This window comes from Sphaeramia orbicularis, chromosome 1, assembly GCF_902148855.1.
Source record: "Sphaeramia orbicularis chromosome 1, fSphaOr1.1, whole genome shotgun sequence".
In the NCBI taxonomy this organism is placed as follows: Eukaryota; Metazoa; Chordata; class Actinopteri; order Kurtiformes; family Apogonidae; genus Sphaeramia; species Sphaeramia orbicularis.
Genome location: NC_043957.1, coordinates 6,590,195 through 6,606,857, shown reverse-complemented (window position 1 = coordinate 6,606,857; position 16,663 = coordinate 6,590,195). Strand labels below are relative to the sequence as shown.

At 35.0% G+C, this 16,663-nt stretch overlaps 1 protein-coding gene across 1 annotated transcript in view; it reads left to right on the top strand.

The window, feature by feature from the left end:
* Positions 1-16,663, top strand: part of mfng (MFNG O-fucosylpeptide 3-beta-N-acetylglucosaminyltransferase) — a 38,738-nt gene that overhangs the window by 10,063 nt on the left and 12,012 nt on the right. Inside the window, 4 exon segments of the mRNA XM_030152167.1 lie at positions 5,524-5,569; positions 7,582-7,684; positions 11,444-11,597; positions 12,910-12,995. Of these exon segments, the coding sequence (XP_030008027.1) occupies positions 5,524-5,569; positions 7,582-7,684; positions 11,444-11,597; positions 12,910-12,995 (389 nt within the window).

Below are 16,663 nucleotides of genomic sequence, written 5' to 3'. Positions count from 1 at the left end.
GGGAAGCAGCGACTGCGTTAACAATACTGAGACGGAAACTGGTCATAGAACAGGAAGTGGAGAAACCGACTGCAGAACAGAGTGAACTTCAGCTAAACTCCTCCAACACAAACATCAGCACAAGAACACACGCCTACGTCACAAAGAGCTGTTCTTTTCCAGGGTGAAAAGTCACTTCCAAGCAGAGACTAAACTATTTAACTTCATTAGAAAGAGCTGAAATTAAACACATGCGTACATTAGCCTCATAGTATAATGACCGAACTCAGACACAAATGGACAAAAGTATGTGGACACGTTGAATTCAGGTGCTTCTTTTCTAACAGGGGTCTGGAATATAAAAACAATAAGGACTAATGTCAGAATAGAGTTTTATATTATGGGATAGATATTATATTGATTATTAATATTGATGTTTCTGTGTCTGATCCTCATGAACAGGACATTTTACAGCTGGAGACATGTTGTGTCCACATATTTATGTCCATATAGTTCATAAACAGACCACAGGTGGTTTATAGATCTGATCTGATCACCTGGTTTTCATTTTCTCATCAGTTCACATTCATTTCTAGCATCTGTCATTAATATTTGTGGACATTTTAGCTTTTTTTTTAGCTTCTCTCTCAAAATTTGTGGAATTTTTCTATTATTTTTATCCTCTTTCTTTACAATTCATGAATGTTTGGCTTTGCTTTTTAATTCTCTCATAACATTTATCAAATTTTTTGTTTATTTTTATCTTCTCTGTAATTTTTTTTGCGACCTAGTTTTTAGTCTCTTCTTTTTAGAGTTTGGGAAAGTTTTGCTTATTTTTAGCATTTCTTTATAGAATATTGATGTTTCTGCTGTATGTCCGATCCTCCTGAACAGGACATCTGACAGCTGTAGACATGATGTGTCCATATATTTATGTCCATATAGTTTAGAAACAGACCACAGGTGGTTTATTGATCTGATCTGATTTTATCACCTGGTTTTCATTTTCTCACCAGTTCACACTCGTTTCTAGCATCTGTCATTAATATTTGTGGAAATTTCACCTTTTTTTTAGCTTCTCTCAAAATTTGTGGATTTTTTCTGTTGTTTTTATCCTCTTTCCTTAAAATTCATGAATGTTTTGCTTTGGTTTTAAATTCTCTCATAACATTTATCAAAATTTTTGTTTATTTTTATGTCAGACCTGTGACTTCCCACCCGTGAACTCGTACTAGATCGATGTACTCCCAGTTCTGAGTTCTGACGTCACGTATCCCCCCATGGATGCGGCATTTATGCAAATTGTTTATTAAAACAAGTTATTGTTCTGACATTATTTATCTGCAAATGTTCTGCATAATCAGCAGCTGCTCTAGCATTAGCTAGTTTTCAGTCCATTAAGTACATGAATGAATTAATACCAAATATGAATCCAAATATAAAATTAACATAAAAAAAGCACACCAGAGACTGTTCTTTCTGAGATGTCTGTTAAAATATGGTTTGTCAACAAAAACACTCATCAACTTTTATCGCAGCACAATAGAAAGCCTTCTGACTGGCAGTATACTGGTATGGTTGAGGAACATTACATCACACGACCACACACTCCTGATCAGAACAGTCAAATCGGCATTAAGAATCATTGGAGCACCATTATTACCATCACTACAGGACATCTACACAAACCACCGCAGGAAAAAGGCACTGGGCATCATACAGGACACAAGTCATCCTGCACAGACTCTTTAATTATCTACCGTCAGGGAAACGTTTACAAAGTATTAAAACCTGGACTACTCGCTTCAAAAACAGTTTTTTTCCTCATGTTACTCGACTGATGAACAGCGGCTCAGCTAGAAGAAGGTAGCTGGGAACCTGCAGTCTGACTTCCAGTTTTTATAATTGTATTTATTTATTTAGTGTTTTTATTTTACAGTAGGGGGGCTCGTGCTTTTTATTGTTAAGTATTTTTATTGTTGCTGTGATTGTTATTGTTATTTGGTTGTTATTTATTTTTCAATATTAGGCGGAGAGAGAGCCGTGGCACACTGTGTTTCATTGCCATGGTACTTGTACCTGAACGCACATGACAAATAAACTAGAAACTTGAAACTAAATGGTAGAACAGCTTCTCTTGCCTCTGTTTCCCTCAAACAACCAAAGAACAAACACCTTTGGCGATAGAAATGATTGTAAATGAGCATAACGTACGCTCCACCATGCTGGTTTGTTTACATCTAACTCCCACAGTTCCTTGCGCTCAGGCAGTTTGGTGTGACTTGCCTGGAACGTTACAAAGTCGTGACTTGTGGTTTGAAGTCGTGACTTACAGGCTCAAAAACTGGCCTGGAACACAGCATTATTTTAAATGTGCTATACTAATAAACTTGACCTTGACACACGCTAAAGCTCCTTCACTGAACATAATGTAAATGATTTATGCGAAACATCAAATACATTTTCATCAGCGAACGCCTCTGACTACTTCACAACATCATCTACCGCATCTTTTATTATTGTTTTGACTGAAAAAAAAAACAGATTCGATCCTGTAATTTAACAGCCACCAGTGTGTTGGGAGTAAATTCCTGTAACGGTCGGGTCTTTGGTTCGAATCCCTGGAGCAGGTGGATAAATCTACACGGATGAACTAATTAAATTATACAATGATTTTCACTGCCCTCAATTACTCTCACTAAAGTTCCCCGAGGCACTTCAAACCCCCCCAGTGGACAATAGTGAGAGTCCAAATGTTCTGTATGAAAGCTTGATTTCCCATCAGCCACCTGGGGAATCACTAAAGTATTGATCAAAACCCCTCATAGACATATTTTACAGTCATTTTGCGCCACGGCGCAGTACAAATCTTACCTAATAGCTCTTTAAATGCATGAAAAACAAGCAGGGATTTATGCAGCTCCGTCTGAACCCCCCCCTTCCAAACTCCATCCATTCTGCTCCTGAACCCAGGTTGACTGATTCCACTGCCGGTACTTTACACTGACTTATGACCGGAGGAGAGGAAACTAATTGTGGTAGCGGCTCATTATTGAAGTAGGTGGAGGCGGTGGTTGTCATGGTGATGGAGGTTGGGCAGATTGATCCAGGCCACTCATTACTTCTCCTGTGTCGATGGAGGGATGAGAAGAAGGGATGGACGAGAGTGAAAATAAATAAATAAATAAAACAGGCCCTTTAGGAGAAGAAGTACTCGATCACTAATAAAACAACTAAATAGAAAATTTAAAGGCAGTTTGAGACAAAGAGACGGCTAATAGGACAAGATGGATGGGTTTGGATACAGTAAAACACTGTCCTCAAACCACAGGTGTCAGATATACGGCCATAAAATAACATATCATGGCTTTATATTATGTAAAATATGCACAACATTAGCTTAAAGTTAGCCATGGATCCACAAAACCCATGTGAATGCGAGCTGTCATATTTTCTGTTGAATGCTTTAATTTAATTGCTTCATAAAACTGAAGTTTTATATAAATGACAGTGTTAACACTAACTAATAAACATTATTCTGTCTTACTTGAATTAAATTAAATATGTATTCTCTTCTGTTGGATATTAGCAATGATTACATTGAAATTTTTTTTTTGCTTGTTTGTTTGTTTTCATGTGGAAACTCTGTGTTAATTGTAAATAGGGTTAGGCAAAATAAGTGTGTACTTCAGCCTAAACCCTTTGGGTCATATTGGATATGAAACAATATGGAGTCAATATTTAAAGTTAATATAAATACTATAGTCTATATAAAAAACGGTTGATTATGCAAATCTGATTGTGTGTGAGGTGACTGAAAAAGTGTATGTGAATGGTTTGTATGGATGTTTTGTGTTATTGTAAAAATATACAGAGGAAAATGTGTGTTAACAAAGTAAAGGGAGTGGAACTAGTTTGATTATTAGTTTGTAAAAAGGGGGTGGAGTCAACAAGTTATACTTCTTCCCACTCCTTTTCAAGCGCAAAAATTTATTTATTTTTTTTTTACCATGTTGTATGATTCTTTGTTATCTGATGATTATATGTGCTTGAAATAAAAACTACTACTACTACTAGTGTTCCAGAACTAGCTGTACATTTATCTAACTGTGCTTCAATAAACATCCAGGAAACTGTACAAACAAAAACAAAATGCATATTATCATTACAAACCATTTTTTATGAACAAAGAATTTGTAGAGCTACGTAAAACAACATTTCATAGCTTTATATTATACAAAATATGCACAACATTAGCTTAAATTTAGCCACGGATCCAAAAAACGCATGTGAATACTAGCAATTAGCACAATGCTAAAATGCATTGGAAATCCCATATATATGCTAACGCTATTAGGGTCTTACATTTTACCCACAAATCAAGTATGAAACAACACAAAGAGCCTCAGCTGAGTATCTAGGCCAGGGCTCTCAAACTCATGTTTTTTCAGGGGCCAATTCAGCCCCATTTGATCTCCAGTGGGCCGGAGCAGTAAAATAATAACAGAATAATCTATAAATAATGACAACTCCAAATTTTTGTCATTGTTTTAGTGCAAAAATATATCATTAAATGATGAAAATATTTACATTAACAAACTATACTTTAACAATAAAATGTAAATAATGTACAAATAGAAATGTCTAAAGAAACTTAAGTGTAATTTGACCCATATTCTGCCTGTTATTAAATGTTGTGTTTTTGTTTTTTTTTTCAGATCTGATCTATAATGAACATGTAGAAATGATAAACTGAGGCAGATTATTGGTCAAACTGCACTTACTTTTCTTGAGAAAGTTCTATTTTTTCAGGTTATTCACATCTTTTTTGTTTGTATAGTTTGTAAATATCAATATTTAAAGAGTTTTAATATAGAGTTGTCATTTATAGGTTGTTCTGTTATTATTTAACTGGTTCTGATCTGCTTTAGATCCAACTGGTCTGAATGTAGAACCTGAACTAACAGGAGTTTGACAGATCTGACTGAAGGAGTTAATTAGAGGTGTGTTTATATTTTCCACCACCAGAGGTCAGTGTTGATCTATCTATCTATCTATCTATCTATCTATCTATCTATCTATCTATCTATCTATCTATCTATCTATCTATCTATCTATCTATCTATCTATCTATCTATCTATCTATCTATCTATCTATCCATCCATCCATCCATCCATCCATCCATCCATCCATCCTCTTTGGACCATAAAAGGTGCCTGTGTGTCTGTTGTTGTGTGTGTGTGCGTGTGTGTGTGTTGCTGTGTGTGTGCGTGTGTGTGTTGCTGTGTGTGTGTGTGTGTTGTGTATTACTGTGATATGAGTCATTTTTTTAGAATCACTGCGGGGGAACCTTGTTTTTGCCACATCAGATTTGTTCCATTCAAAACAACATTGATCCAGTGTGTGTGTGTGTGTGTGTGTGTGTCTGTGTGTGTGTGTGTGTGTGTCTGTGTGTGTTCAGGTCTTAATGAAGGCGTTTTCTGCTACAGATGAAAGACAGAAGCTGTGGTTAAAGCTTTCTTTTTTTCTTTTTTCTTTTCTAGACTTTTATCTTCACAGATGCTGAGGATGCAGACCTCAGTTCAGCAGGTACGAAGGACATTCTGACAAATCACATTCAAATCGAATTTTACTGATATAGCACCAAATCAGATCATGACACTTTACATATAGAGACAGTGGAAACCAGACTCAATTCTGTGTTCTATGAACCGACTCAGACCCAAAGTCTGGACCAGCTGAGTCTGGAACCAGTGGAGTCTGGTCCAGAGTCCACTGGTTCCAGACTCAGCTGGTTCCAGACTCAGCTGGTTCCAGACTCAGCTGGTTCCAGACTCTACTGGTTCCAGACTCAGCTGGTTCCAGACTCTACTGGTTCCAGACTCAGCTGGTTCCAGACTCAGCTGGTTCCAGACTCTACTGGTTCCAGACTCAGCTGGTTCCAGACTCTACTGGTTCCAGACTCAGCTGGTTCCAGACTCTACTGGTTCCAGACTCTACTGGTTCCAGACTCAGCTGGTTCCAGACTCTACTGGTTCCAGACTCTACTGGTTCCAGACTCAGCTGGTTCCAGACTCTACTGGTTCCAGACTCTTCTGGTTCCAGACTCAGCTGGTTCCAGACTCTACTGGTTCCAGACTCAGCTGGTTCCAGACTCTACTGGTTCCAGACTCAGCTGGTTCCAGACTCAGCTGGTTCCAGACTCAGCTGGTTCCAGACTCTACTGGTTCCAGACTCTACTGGTTCCAGACTCAGCTGGTTCCAGACTCTTCTGGTTCCAGACTCAGCTGGTTCCAGACTCTACTGGTTCCAGACTCTTCTGGTTCCAGACTCAGCTGGTTCCAGACTCTACTGGTTCCAGACTCAGCTGGTTCCAGACTCTACTGGTTCCAGACTCAGCTGGTTCCAGACTCTACTGGTTCCAGACTCTTCTGGTTCCAGACTCAGCTGGTTCCAGACTCTACTGGTTCCAGACTCAGCTGGTTCCAGACTCTACTGGTTCCAGACTCTACTGGTTCCAGACTCAGCTGGTTCCAGACTCTACTGGTTCCAGACTCTACTGGTTCCAGACTCTACTGGTTCCAGACTCAGCTGGTTCCAGACTCTACTGGTTCCAGACTCAGCTGGTTCCAGACTCTACTGGTTCCAGACTCAGCTGGTTCCAGACTCTACTGGTTCCAGACTCTACTGGTTCCAGACTCTACTGGTTCCAGACTCAGCTGGTTCCAGACTCTACTGGTTCTAGTCCTTGGGTGTGAGAAAAATTAGTGCTGAAAGTCAGATGCAGCTTTAAAGTCTCTTTTTATCTGTGGTTTATTTCTATTGTACATAAAACCATAAGTCCTTCGCTTTTCTTTCTTCCTCCCTCTTTCTTTCTTTCTTTCTTTCTTTTTTCCTCCCTCCCTCCCTCCCTCCCTGTACGTTCATATTCTCCTTTAACTGATCCCTCTAATGGCTGGTGTTTATACTGTGTTCAGGTTATAACCTGGTCCAAACCGCTCTAATGGCTGGTGTTTTTACTGTGTTCAGGTTATAACCTGGTCCAAACCGCTCTAATGGCTGGTGTTTATACTGTGTTCAGGTTATAACCTGGTCCAAACCGCTCTAATGGCTGGTGTTTTTACTGTGTTCAGGTTATAACCTGGTCCAAACCGCTCTAATGGCTGGTGTTTTTACTGTGTTCAGGTTATAACCTGGTCCAAACCGCTCTAATGGCTGGTGTTTTTACTGTGTTCAGGTTATAACCTGGTCCAAACCGCTCTAATGGCTGGTGTTTTTACTGTGTTCAGGTTATAACCTGGTCCAAACCGCTCTAATGGCTGGTGTTTATACTGTGTTCAGGTTATAACCTGGTCCAAACCGCTCTAATGGCTGGTGTTTTTACTGTGTTCAGGTTATAACCTGGTCCAAACCGCTCTAATGGCCGGTGTTTATACTGTGTTCAGGTTATAACCTGGTCCAAACCGCTCTAATGGCCGGTGTTTTTACTGTGTTCAGGTTATAACCTGGTCCAAACCGCTCTAATGGCCGGTGTTTTTACTGTGTTCAGGTTATAACCTGGTCCAAACCGCTCTAATGGCTGGTGTTTATACTGTGTTCAGGTTATAACCTGGTCCAAACCGGCTGTCAGTCCGACCACAGTCAGCAGGCTCTGTCCTGTAAGATGTCTGCAGAATACGACGGCTTCATGGCGTCTGATAAGAGGTGAGACGGCTTTAGATCTGTCTATCATTCAGGCTGCTCTGGATTTAAAGATGGGCTGAAGATCTGAACCTGTAACGACCCCACAGAAGGTTCAGGCTGAACAGCAGCAGAAGTGGACTCAGACAATAAACAGGTCCATCTGTGCGAACGGTGTCTAAGCACATACACAAGGACGGACGGATGAGTTCAAATCCTCCTTATATTCAGCTTTTATGTTTTTGTTTTTTAAAAAGGTGCACATATGAGGGAACTACAGAGAACCGTTTCCTTCTTTTTTGGTTTCAGATTTAAAGTCCGCATTTCTCACTTGTATGTTTTCAACAAAAGTGGTGATAAACCAAGAAGAAAGAAGTAGAAATCCAAAAATAAAACATTACTTTCTGAGAAACTAACCAAATAAATAAATACAAATAAAATTAATTACTTTGTCATACTTTCATGACTCCAAACCATGACTCCTGCCATAGCCCCGCCCCTTTTGTCTGAATATGATCACTTCCAGCTCTTAAAAAAAAAAAGCAAAGGGTCCAAATGGAACATACTGCCTGTAACACAGCTGTTCAGAAACCAAACCATACATTCATTAATGTGCTCATATTTGTGTTTTGTCTAAAACATAAGAGCGTTGGCTCAGCAGCTTGTGTTGGGTGTGGGACTAAAACTGGGACTGAAACTGGGACTGAAACTGGGACTAAAACTGGGACTGAAACTGGGACTGAAACTGGGACTAAAACTGGGACTGAAACTGGGACTGAAACTGGGACTAAAACTGGGACTGAAACTGGGACTGAAACTGGGACTAAAACTGGGACTGAAACTGGGACTGAAACTGGGACTGAAACTGGGACTAAAACTGGGACTGAAACTGGGACTGAAACTGGGACTGCTGTCTCGTTATGAAGATGGCAGAAAAAAGCACAGAGCACTCCAGTTTGGTTCCAAGCCCCACTTTGTTACTTGGAGCGTGGAGGAAGTGAGGCTGTGTGGTTTGGACGGACGCCTCCGCTGGTTGTTGTTGTTGTCCGGCAGCGGAGTGTGGACGGAGCGTTTGGATCTGCTCTTCTGCACGCGCTCAGTGTGCATTTGGCTTTGGCGTCCAACAGCTCCATCATCTGAACTCAGCAGCATCTGTTTCACAACGACAATATTCACCGTCAGAACCAGAGGAAACTAGTGCCGCTGGAACGTGTGCCTTTCATTTGCATGTTTTGCTATTTTTGGAAGAAATTCAGAAAGTCTATTTTAGTGGAAAGCTTTAAACATGGATTAATTTCACCAAAGAACAGATAAACAGTGTTGTTATTATTATTATTATTTTGTTTAATTTTGTCAGTCCTGAAATTTTGATCCTCACAGCGGGGTAATATTATTTGTGTTTTATTTTCAGTGTAACATTTTTTCCAAAAGATTAGTCTGAATAATTAAAGTTTTTTTTTGTTTTTCTTTGGGAAGCTGTTGTTTTTTTCTTCTTTTGGGTAAAATGCAATTAACAAAATCCACATTCCATGCAAATGATCTGTCCTGCAATAACCAAGCAATATGTATTTAATATTTATCAAAAATAAATGCACTATTTTCATATAGATCTGGTCTTATGTAGATTTACATACTGTTTTCATCAGAAATACATACTGTTAATAGCACTTGTTCATGTTTTATCCAGTTTATTTTTTATTTTTTATTCTATTTTATTCTACTTTCTTATCTCAGATTTTATTTTTTGTAGTTTTATATTTGTTCTATTCTTATTTCTGTAGGTTTGTCAGTATTGTTTCTATTCTATTCTATTCTATTCTATTCTATTCTATTCTATTCTATTCTATTCTAATATAATATAATATAATATAATATAATATAATATAATATAATATAATATAATATAATATAATATAAAAATAGATGGTTTGGGCTTTTTTTTTTTTCCTGTTGTTTCCAGTGTTGTGGTGATTTTCCTTTGTGTGTGTGTGTGTTTTTACTGAATTTTGACAGTGGAACTGCTGCATGGAGTTAAACAGTGTCAAAAAGCTACTGATTTAGAAAAAAAGAGGCAAAACTAAAACTAATGAGACCAAATTCAAATATTAGTTGCTTATTTTATTTTCTTCTTTTTTTAAACTTAATTTTAGTAAATGTTTTTGCATATTTTTTCATGTTATTTATTATTTTATTTGCTTATTTTATTTTTCTACATTTAGTTTATTATTATTATTATTATTATTATTATTATTATTATTATTATTATTATTATTATTATTATTATTATTATTATTATTCGTTTGTGTCTTATTTTGTTTATGTTACTAATTATTTTGTTGGTTTATTATTCATTTTTGCTCCTTTTATTGATCACTTTGGCTGTTTTTGTTTATTTTGTTACTTATTTTATTTAGACAAAAAGAGACAAAACTAAAACTACTGGGACCAAATTCAAATCCTTGTTGCTTTTCTTTCTTTCTTTTTTTTATACTGCATTTTAGTAATTTTGTGTGTGTGTGTGTGTGTGTGTGTGTGTGTGTATATATATATATATATATATATATATATATATATATATATATATATATATATATATATATATATATATATATATATAATTTTTCATGTTATTTATTATTTCATTTGCTTTTTGTGTTTATTTTTCTACCTTTTTTTTTTTTTTTCACAATTTTGTTCCATTTCTATCTTATTTATTTCATGTTCCTTATTATTTTGTTGGTTTAGAATTAATTTTTGTCAATTTTATTGATCACTTTGGCTGATTTGGTTCATTTTGTTGTTTATTTTCTTCTTTTTTAAACTTAATTTTAGTAAATGTTTTTGCATATTTTTTCCATGTTATTTATTATTTTATTTGCTTATTTTGTTTATTTTTCTACATTTAGTTTATTATTATTATTATTATTATTATTATTATTATTATTATTATTATTATTATTATTATTATTATTATTGGTTTGTGTCTTATTTTGTCCATGTTCCTTATTATTTTGTTGGTTTATTATTCATTTTGTCAATTTTATTGATCACGTTGGCTGATTTGGTTCATTTTTTTTGCTTATTTTCTTCTTTTTTTTTTGTCCGTGGAACTGCTTTATGGAGTTAAACAGGTGTCTAAAAGCAGCTGGACTGATTTAGAAAAAAAAAAAGAGCCCAAAACTAAAACTACTGGGACCAAATTAAAATCTTTGTTGCTTCTTGTCTTTTCTTTCTTTCTTTTTTTTTTTTTTTTTTTAATTTAGTTTTAGTAAATGTTTTGCATATTTTTGTCATGCTTACATTATATATCTTATGTGCATTTTGTTTTTTATTTTATTACTATTTATTCATTTTTTTCAGTTTGTGACTTATTTTGTTCATGTTACTTATTATTTTGTTGGTTTATTATTCATTTTTGTTCATTTTATTGATCACTTTGGCTGTTTTTGTTCATTTTGTTGCTTATTTTATTATATATTTTGACCATGTAACTGCTTTTCAGAGGTCAACCAGGCGTCAAAAAGCAACCTGACTAATTTATTTAAATAAAAAAAAAAAAGAGCCCAAAACTCCAACTACTGGGCCCAGTAGTTGGAGTTCCAGTTCATGTTCAACATCCTAAATCTGTTACAAATATAAAACAGTGTGAGTTTTTCTGGACCTGAGGATGAAGACCCGGCTCTTTTTGAAATGTTTATCTTCCACATCATCATCCAAACAGCAGATGTGACACAAACCAAACATGGTGCGTCTCAGTGCAGTGTTCTCCTCTGTGCTCCTCAGGTGGTTTTGTCATGTGGACGATGACAACTACGTGAACCCGCACACCCTCCTGTCTTTGCTGCAGACTTTCCCCCAGGACGCCGACATCTACGTGGGCAAACCCAGCCTCGACAAACCCATCACCGCCCATGAGCTGCTGGAGGGAAACGCAACGGTGGGTCTTTCATCTGCATTTTTACAGCCCCCCCCCCCAGTGGTCAGAACATATATTTCACCTTTAAGATCCGCTATGTGGACAAAAGTCTGTGGACACGTTGAATTCAGGTGTTTCTTTTCTAACGGGGGTCAAAATAATAATGACGAATGTCAGAATCTAGTTTTATATTATGGGAAAAATATCATTGCAGTGGTTAGTTTGGGTTAAATTATTATTTTTGTTTCCAAAATTACTCTGAGATGGTTGTGATTTCATTTAAATTTTTTTTTTTTTTTTGCTTAATTCAACTTTTTTTTGGGGGGGGGGGGGGGGGCTTAATTCAACCTTTTTTTTTTTTTTGCTTAATTCAACTTTTTTTTTGTTTAATTCCACTTTTTTTTTTTTTGCTTAATTCAACTTTTTTTTTTTTTGCTTAATTCAACTTTTTTTGGGCGGGGGGGGGGGGGGCGGGCTTAATTCAACCTTTTTTTTTTTTTTGCTTAATTCCACTTTTTTTGTTTAATTCCACTTTTTTCCCCCTTAATTCTACTCTTTTTTTTTTTTTTTGCTTAATTCACCTTTTTTTTTTTGCTTAATTATACTTTTTTTTGCTTACTTCAACTTTTTTTTTTTTTGCTTAATTCAACTTTTTTTTTGCTTCATTCAACTTATTTTGCTTCATTCAACTTTTTTTTTCTTAATCCAACTTTTCTTGCTTAATCCAACTTTTTTGCTTAATTCAACATTTTTTGGCTTAATTCAACTTTTTTTTTTCTTAATTCAGTTTTTTTTTGTTGCTTAATTTAAGATTTTTTTTTTTTTTTTTTTTTTTGCTCTATTCAAGTTTTTTTTTTCTTTGCGTAATTCAGGATTTTATTTCTTTATTTATTTATTACTTAATTCAAGTGTGAGTTGGTGAAAAACTACTGACATATTTAGAACAACTACCCTCATCAATATCAACATTAGTATCACCTTCTCTGTCATCGCCATGTTATTTATTATTAACTTTCTTCTTATTATTATTATTAAACTTTCCTCTTCTTCGTGGTATTTGTCCAGTATGGTTAATTCAGAGTGGCGCCCTCTAGTGGATTAATTGACAAACACTCATTCCAACACATTAAATGTCAGTAGCAGCACTTTGTTCCAGTCAGACTAATGACAACGACAATAAAGCACATTTACAAAAGGAACTAAGAACTGGAATGGGATTATTAAGTACTCGTATTGGTACTCGGCATCAGCAAGTACTCAGATGTAAATACTTGTACTTGTACTGGGTCTGGTCGTTCTGTCTTAAATCTTAAATGTGTTTGTTGTCTCTCAGAGGGAAGTCCAGTTCTGGTTCGCAACAGGAGGAGCTGGGTTCTGTCTCAGTCGGCATCTGGCGGAGAAGATGGTTCCCTGGGCCAGGTATGTATGAACCCCCCCACACCCCCCACGCCCCCCCACCCCTCTACCCTGCACGGTCGTATCCTCCGAGGGACTGAATGTTCAGACGAGGGCATGGGAAATAGACAGAAAAAGGATATTAAAGGAGTGTGAAATGAAGCAACGGCAGAATAAAAACAAACTGGATCTCCTCCACTACCTCCAGTTTGATCCCAAACTCCTTCCTCTGCTTTTGTAGTTTTGTTTTCAGCTCATTAACTGCAAATTGTGTTTTGAAGAAGCACCAGATGTTTCCACAGCGGCTTTTTAGTCTGATTCTGTACAAACCGAATGTTTGTCCTGACAGGGTTAACACCTGCAGGAGAATGCAGCTATCTATCTATCTATCTATCTATCTATCTATCTATCTATCTATCTATCTATCTATCTATCTATCTATCTATCTATCTATCTATCTATCTATCTATCTATCTATCTATCTATCTATCTATCTATCTATCTATCTATCTGTCTGTCTGTCTGTTAGTTAGCTAGTTAGGTAGTTAGTTAATTAACCAGTGAGCTAGTTAGTTAGTCATTTAGTTAGTTAGTTAGTTAGTTAGTTAGTTAGTTAGTTAGTTAGTTAGTTAGTTAGTTAGTTAGTTCACCAGTCAGTCAGTCAGTTTGTTAGTTAGTTAGTTAGTTAAGTTTGTTACTCAGTTAGTTAGTTAGTTAGTTAGTTAGTTAACCAGTTAGCTAGTTAGTTAGTCATATACTTTGTTACTTAGTCAACTAATTAGCTAATTAGCTAGTTAGTAGTTAACTAACCAGTTAGTTAACCAGTTACTTAGTTAGTTAGTCAGTTAGTTAGTTAGTTAGTTATTAAGTTAGTTAGTTAACAGTTAACCACTTAGCCAGTTGTTTTAGTTAGTTATTTAGTTAACCAGTTAGCTAGTTAGTTAGCTAGTTAGTTAGTTAGTTAATTAGTTAACCACATAGTTAGTTAGTTAGTTAGTTAGTTAACCAGTTAGCTATTTAGTTAGTTAGTTAATTAGTTAACCACTTAGTTAGTTAGTTAGTTAGTTAGTTAGTTAGTTAGTTAGTCATATAGTTAGTTAGTTAGCTAGTTAGTTAATTAACCAGTGAGCTAGTTAGTTAGTCATATAGTTAGTTAGTTAGTTAGTTAGTTAGTTAGTTAGTTAGTTAGTTAACCAGTTAGCTAGTTAGTTAGTCATATAATTAGTTGTTAGTTAGTTAGTCATATAGTTAGTTAGCTAGTTAGTTAGTTAGTTAGTTAGTCAGTCATATAGTTAGTTAGGTAGTTAGTTAATTAACCAGTGAGTTGGTTAGTTAGTCATATAGTTAGTTAGTTAGTTAACCAGTTAACCAGTTAGCTAGTTAGTTAGTCATGTAGTTAGTTAGTTAGTTAGTTAGTTAGTTCACCAGTTAGTTAGTTATTTAGTTAGTTAGTTAGTTAGTTAGTTAGTTGGTTAGTTAATTAGTTAACCACATAGTTAGTTAGTTAGTTAGTCATATAGTTAGTTAGTTAGCTAGTTAGTTAATTAACCAGTGAACCAGTTTTTTAGTTAGTTAGTTAACCAGTTAGCTAGTTAGCTAGTTAGTTAGTTAGTTAGTTAGTTAGTTAGTTCACCAGTTAGTCAGTCAGTTAGTTAACCACATAGTTAGTTAACCAGTTAGTTAGTTAGTAAGTTAGTTAGTTAGTTAACCAGTTAACCACTTAGCCAGTTTTTTTAGTTAGTTAGTTAACCAGTTAGCTAGTTAGTTAGTTAGTTAACCAGTTTGCTAGTTAGTTAGTTAGTTAGTTAATTAGTTAACCACATAGTTAGTTAGTCATATATTTAGTTAGTTAGCTAGTTAGTTAATTAACCAGTGAGCTAGTTAGTTAGTCAGTCATATAGTTAGTTAGTTAACCAGTTAGCTAGTTAGTTAGTCATATAATTAGTTGTTAGTTAGTCATATAGTTAGTTAGTTAGTTAGTTAGTTAGTTAGTTAGTTAGTCATATAGTTAGTTAGTTAGCTAGTTAGGTAGTTAGTTAATTAACCAGTGAGCTAGTTAGTTAGTCATATAGTTAGTTAGTTAGTTAGTTAGTTAGTTAGTTAACCAGTTAGCTAGTTAGTTAGTCATATACTTAGTTAGTCAGTAAGCTAATTAGCTAGTTAGTTAGTTAACCAGTTAGTCATTTAGTCAGTCAGTTAGTTAGTTAGTCAGTTAGTTAAGCTGGTTAGTTAGTTAGTCAGTCAGTCAGTCAGTCACTTAGTCACTCAGTAAAGTTAGTTAGTTAGCTAGCTAGTAAGCCAGTCAGTCAGTCTGTTAGTTAGTCAGTTTGTTTAGTTAGTTAGTTTGTTGACCAGTTAGTTAGTTTTTCAGTTAGTTAGTTAGTTAGTTAGTTAACCAGTTAGTTAGTTAGTTAGTCAGTCAGTTAGTCAGTTTGTTTGTCAGCCAGTTAGTTAGTAAGCCAGTTAGTCAATTAGTTAGTTAGTTAGTTAGTTAACCAGTAAGTTAGCTAGTTAGTTTTTTAGTTCGTTAGTTAGTCAGTTAGTGAGTTAGTCCGTTAGTTAGTTAGTTAACCAGTTAGCTAGTTAGTTAGTTTGTTAGGTAGGAAGGTAGGTACGTAGGTAGGTATGTAACCAGTCAGTTTGTTAGGTAGGTAGTTAACCAGTTAGTTAGTTAGTTAGTTACTTAGTTGGTTAGTAAGTTAGTTAGTTAGTTAGTCAGTTAGTTAGTTAGTTAGTTAATTATCCAGTTAGTTAGTTAGTCAGCCAGTTAGTTAGTTAATTAGTTAACCACATAGTTAGTTAGCTAGTAAGTCATATAGTTAGTTAGTTAGTTAGTTAGTTCGCTAGCTAGTCAGTCAGTCAATCAGTTAGTTAGCTAGTTAGTTAGTTAGGTCATTAGTCAGTCAGTTATTTACTTAGTTATCTATTTAATTATTCAGCTAGTTATTTAGTTATTTATTTAGTTATCTAATTATTAATTTAGTTTATTTTTCAATTTTTTTCATGTAGTTATTTTGTTTTTATTTACTTAGTTATTTATTTAGTTATCTATTTAGGTATTTAGTTATTTATTTTGTTTAGTTATTTATATATTTAGTTTTTTTTCTTCAGTTATCTATATAGTTATTTAGTTATTTATTTACTTATTTAGTTATTTATTTAGTGATCTATTTAGTTATTTATTTATCTGTTTACTTGTTTATTTATTTATTTATTTTTTCATTTATTTATTCACTGATCATGTACATGTTCATTAAATCCCAGATTAAAGTTGAGGATTATTATTTTAGAAACAGAGAAAACTGAAGAAAACATGACTTTGCATTTAATGCGAAATATGACTGAACTCACAAAAAAAAACAAAAAAAAAACAAATTTCACCAAAAAATCTGAATGGTGCATTAAGCCCTGCTGTGAACCTAGCCTTAGAGACAGAACCTGGGACTGACTCAGATAGAACAGACGCTGACGGACACGGACACTGGTTTGAGTTTTTACATTCTTTCCATGTGTTTACTGGTTACGATGAAGAACAATAAGAGCAGTTTTAGAAGTCTGACAGAATTTTTTGGGGTAAATAAATCACTTTTTTGTGCAAAGCGCTCATTTGTGTCACTGCTAATGACACGTATTTAGAAGAAGGTTGATCCCATGACTGGAAACATCAAAGGATTGTGGGTATTTACAACAAT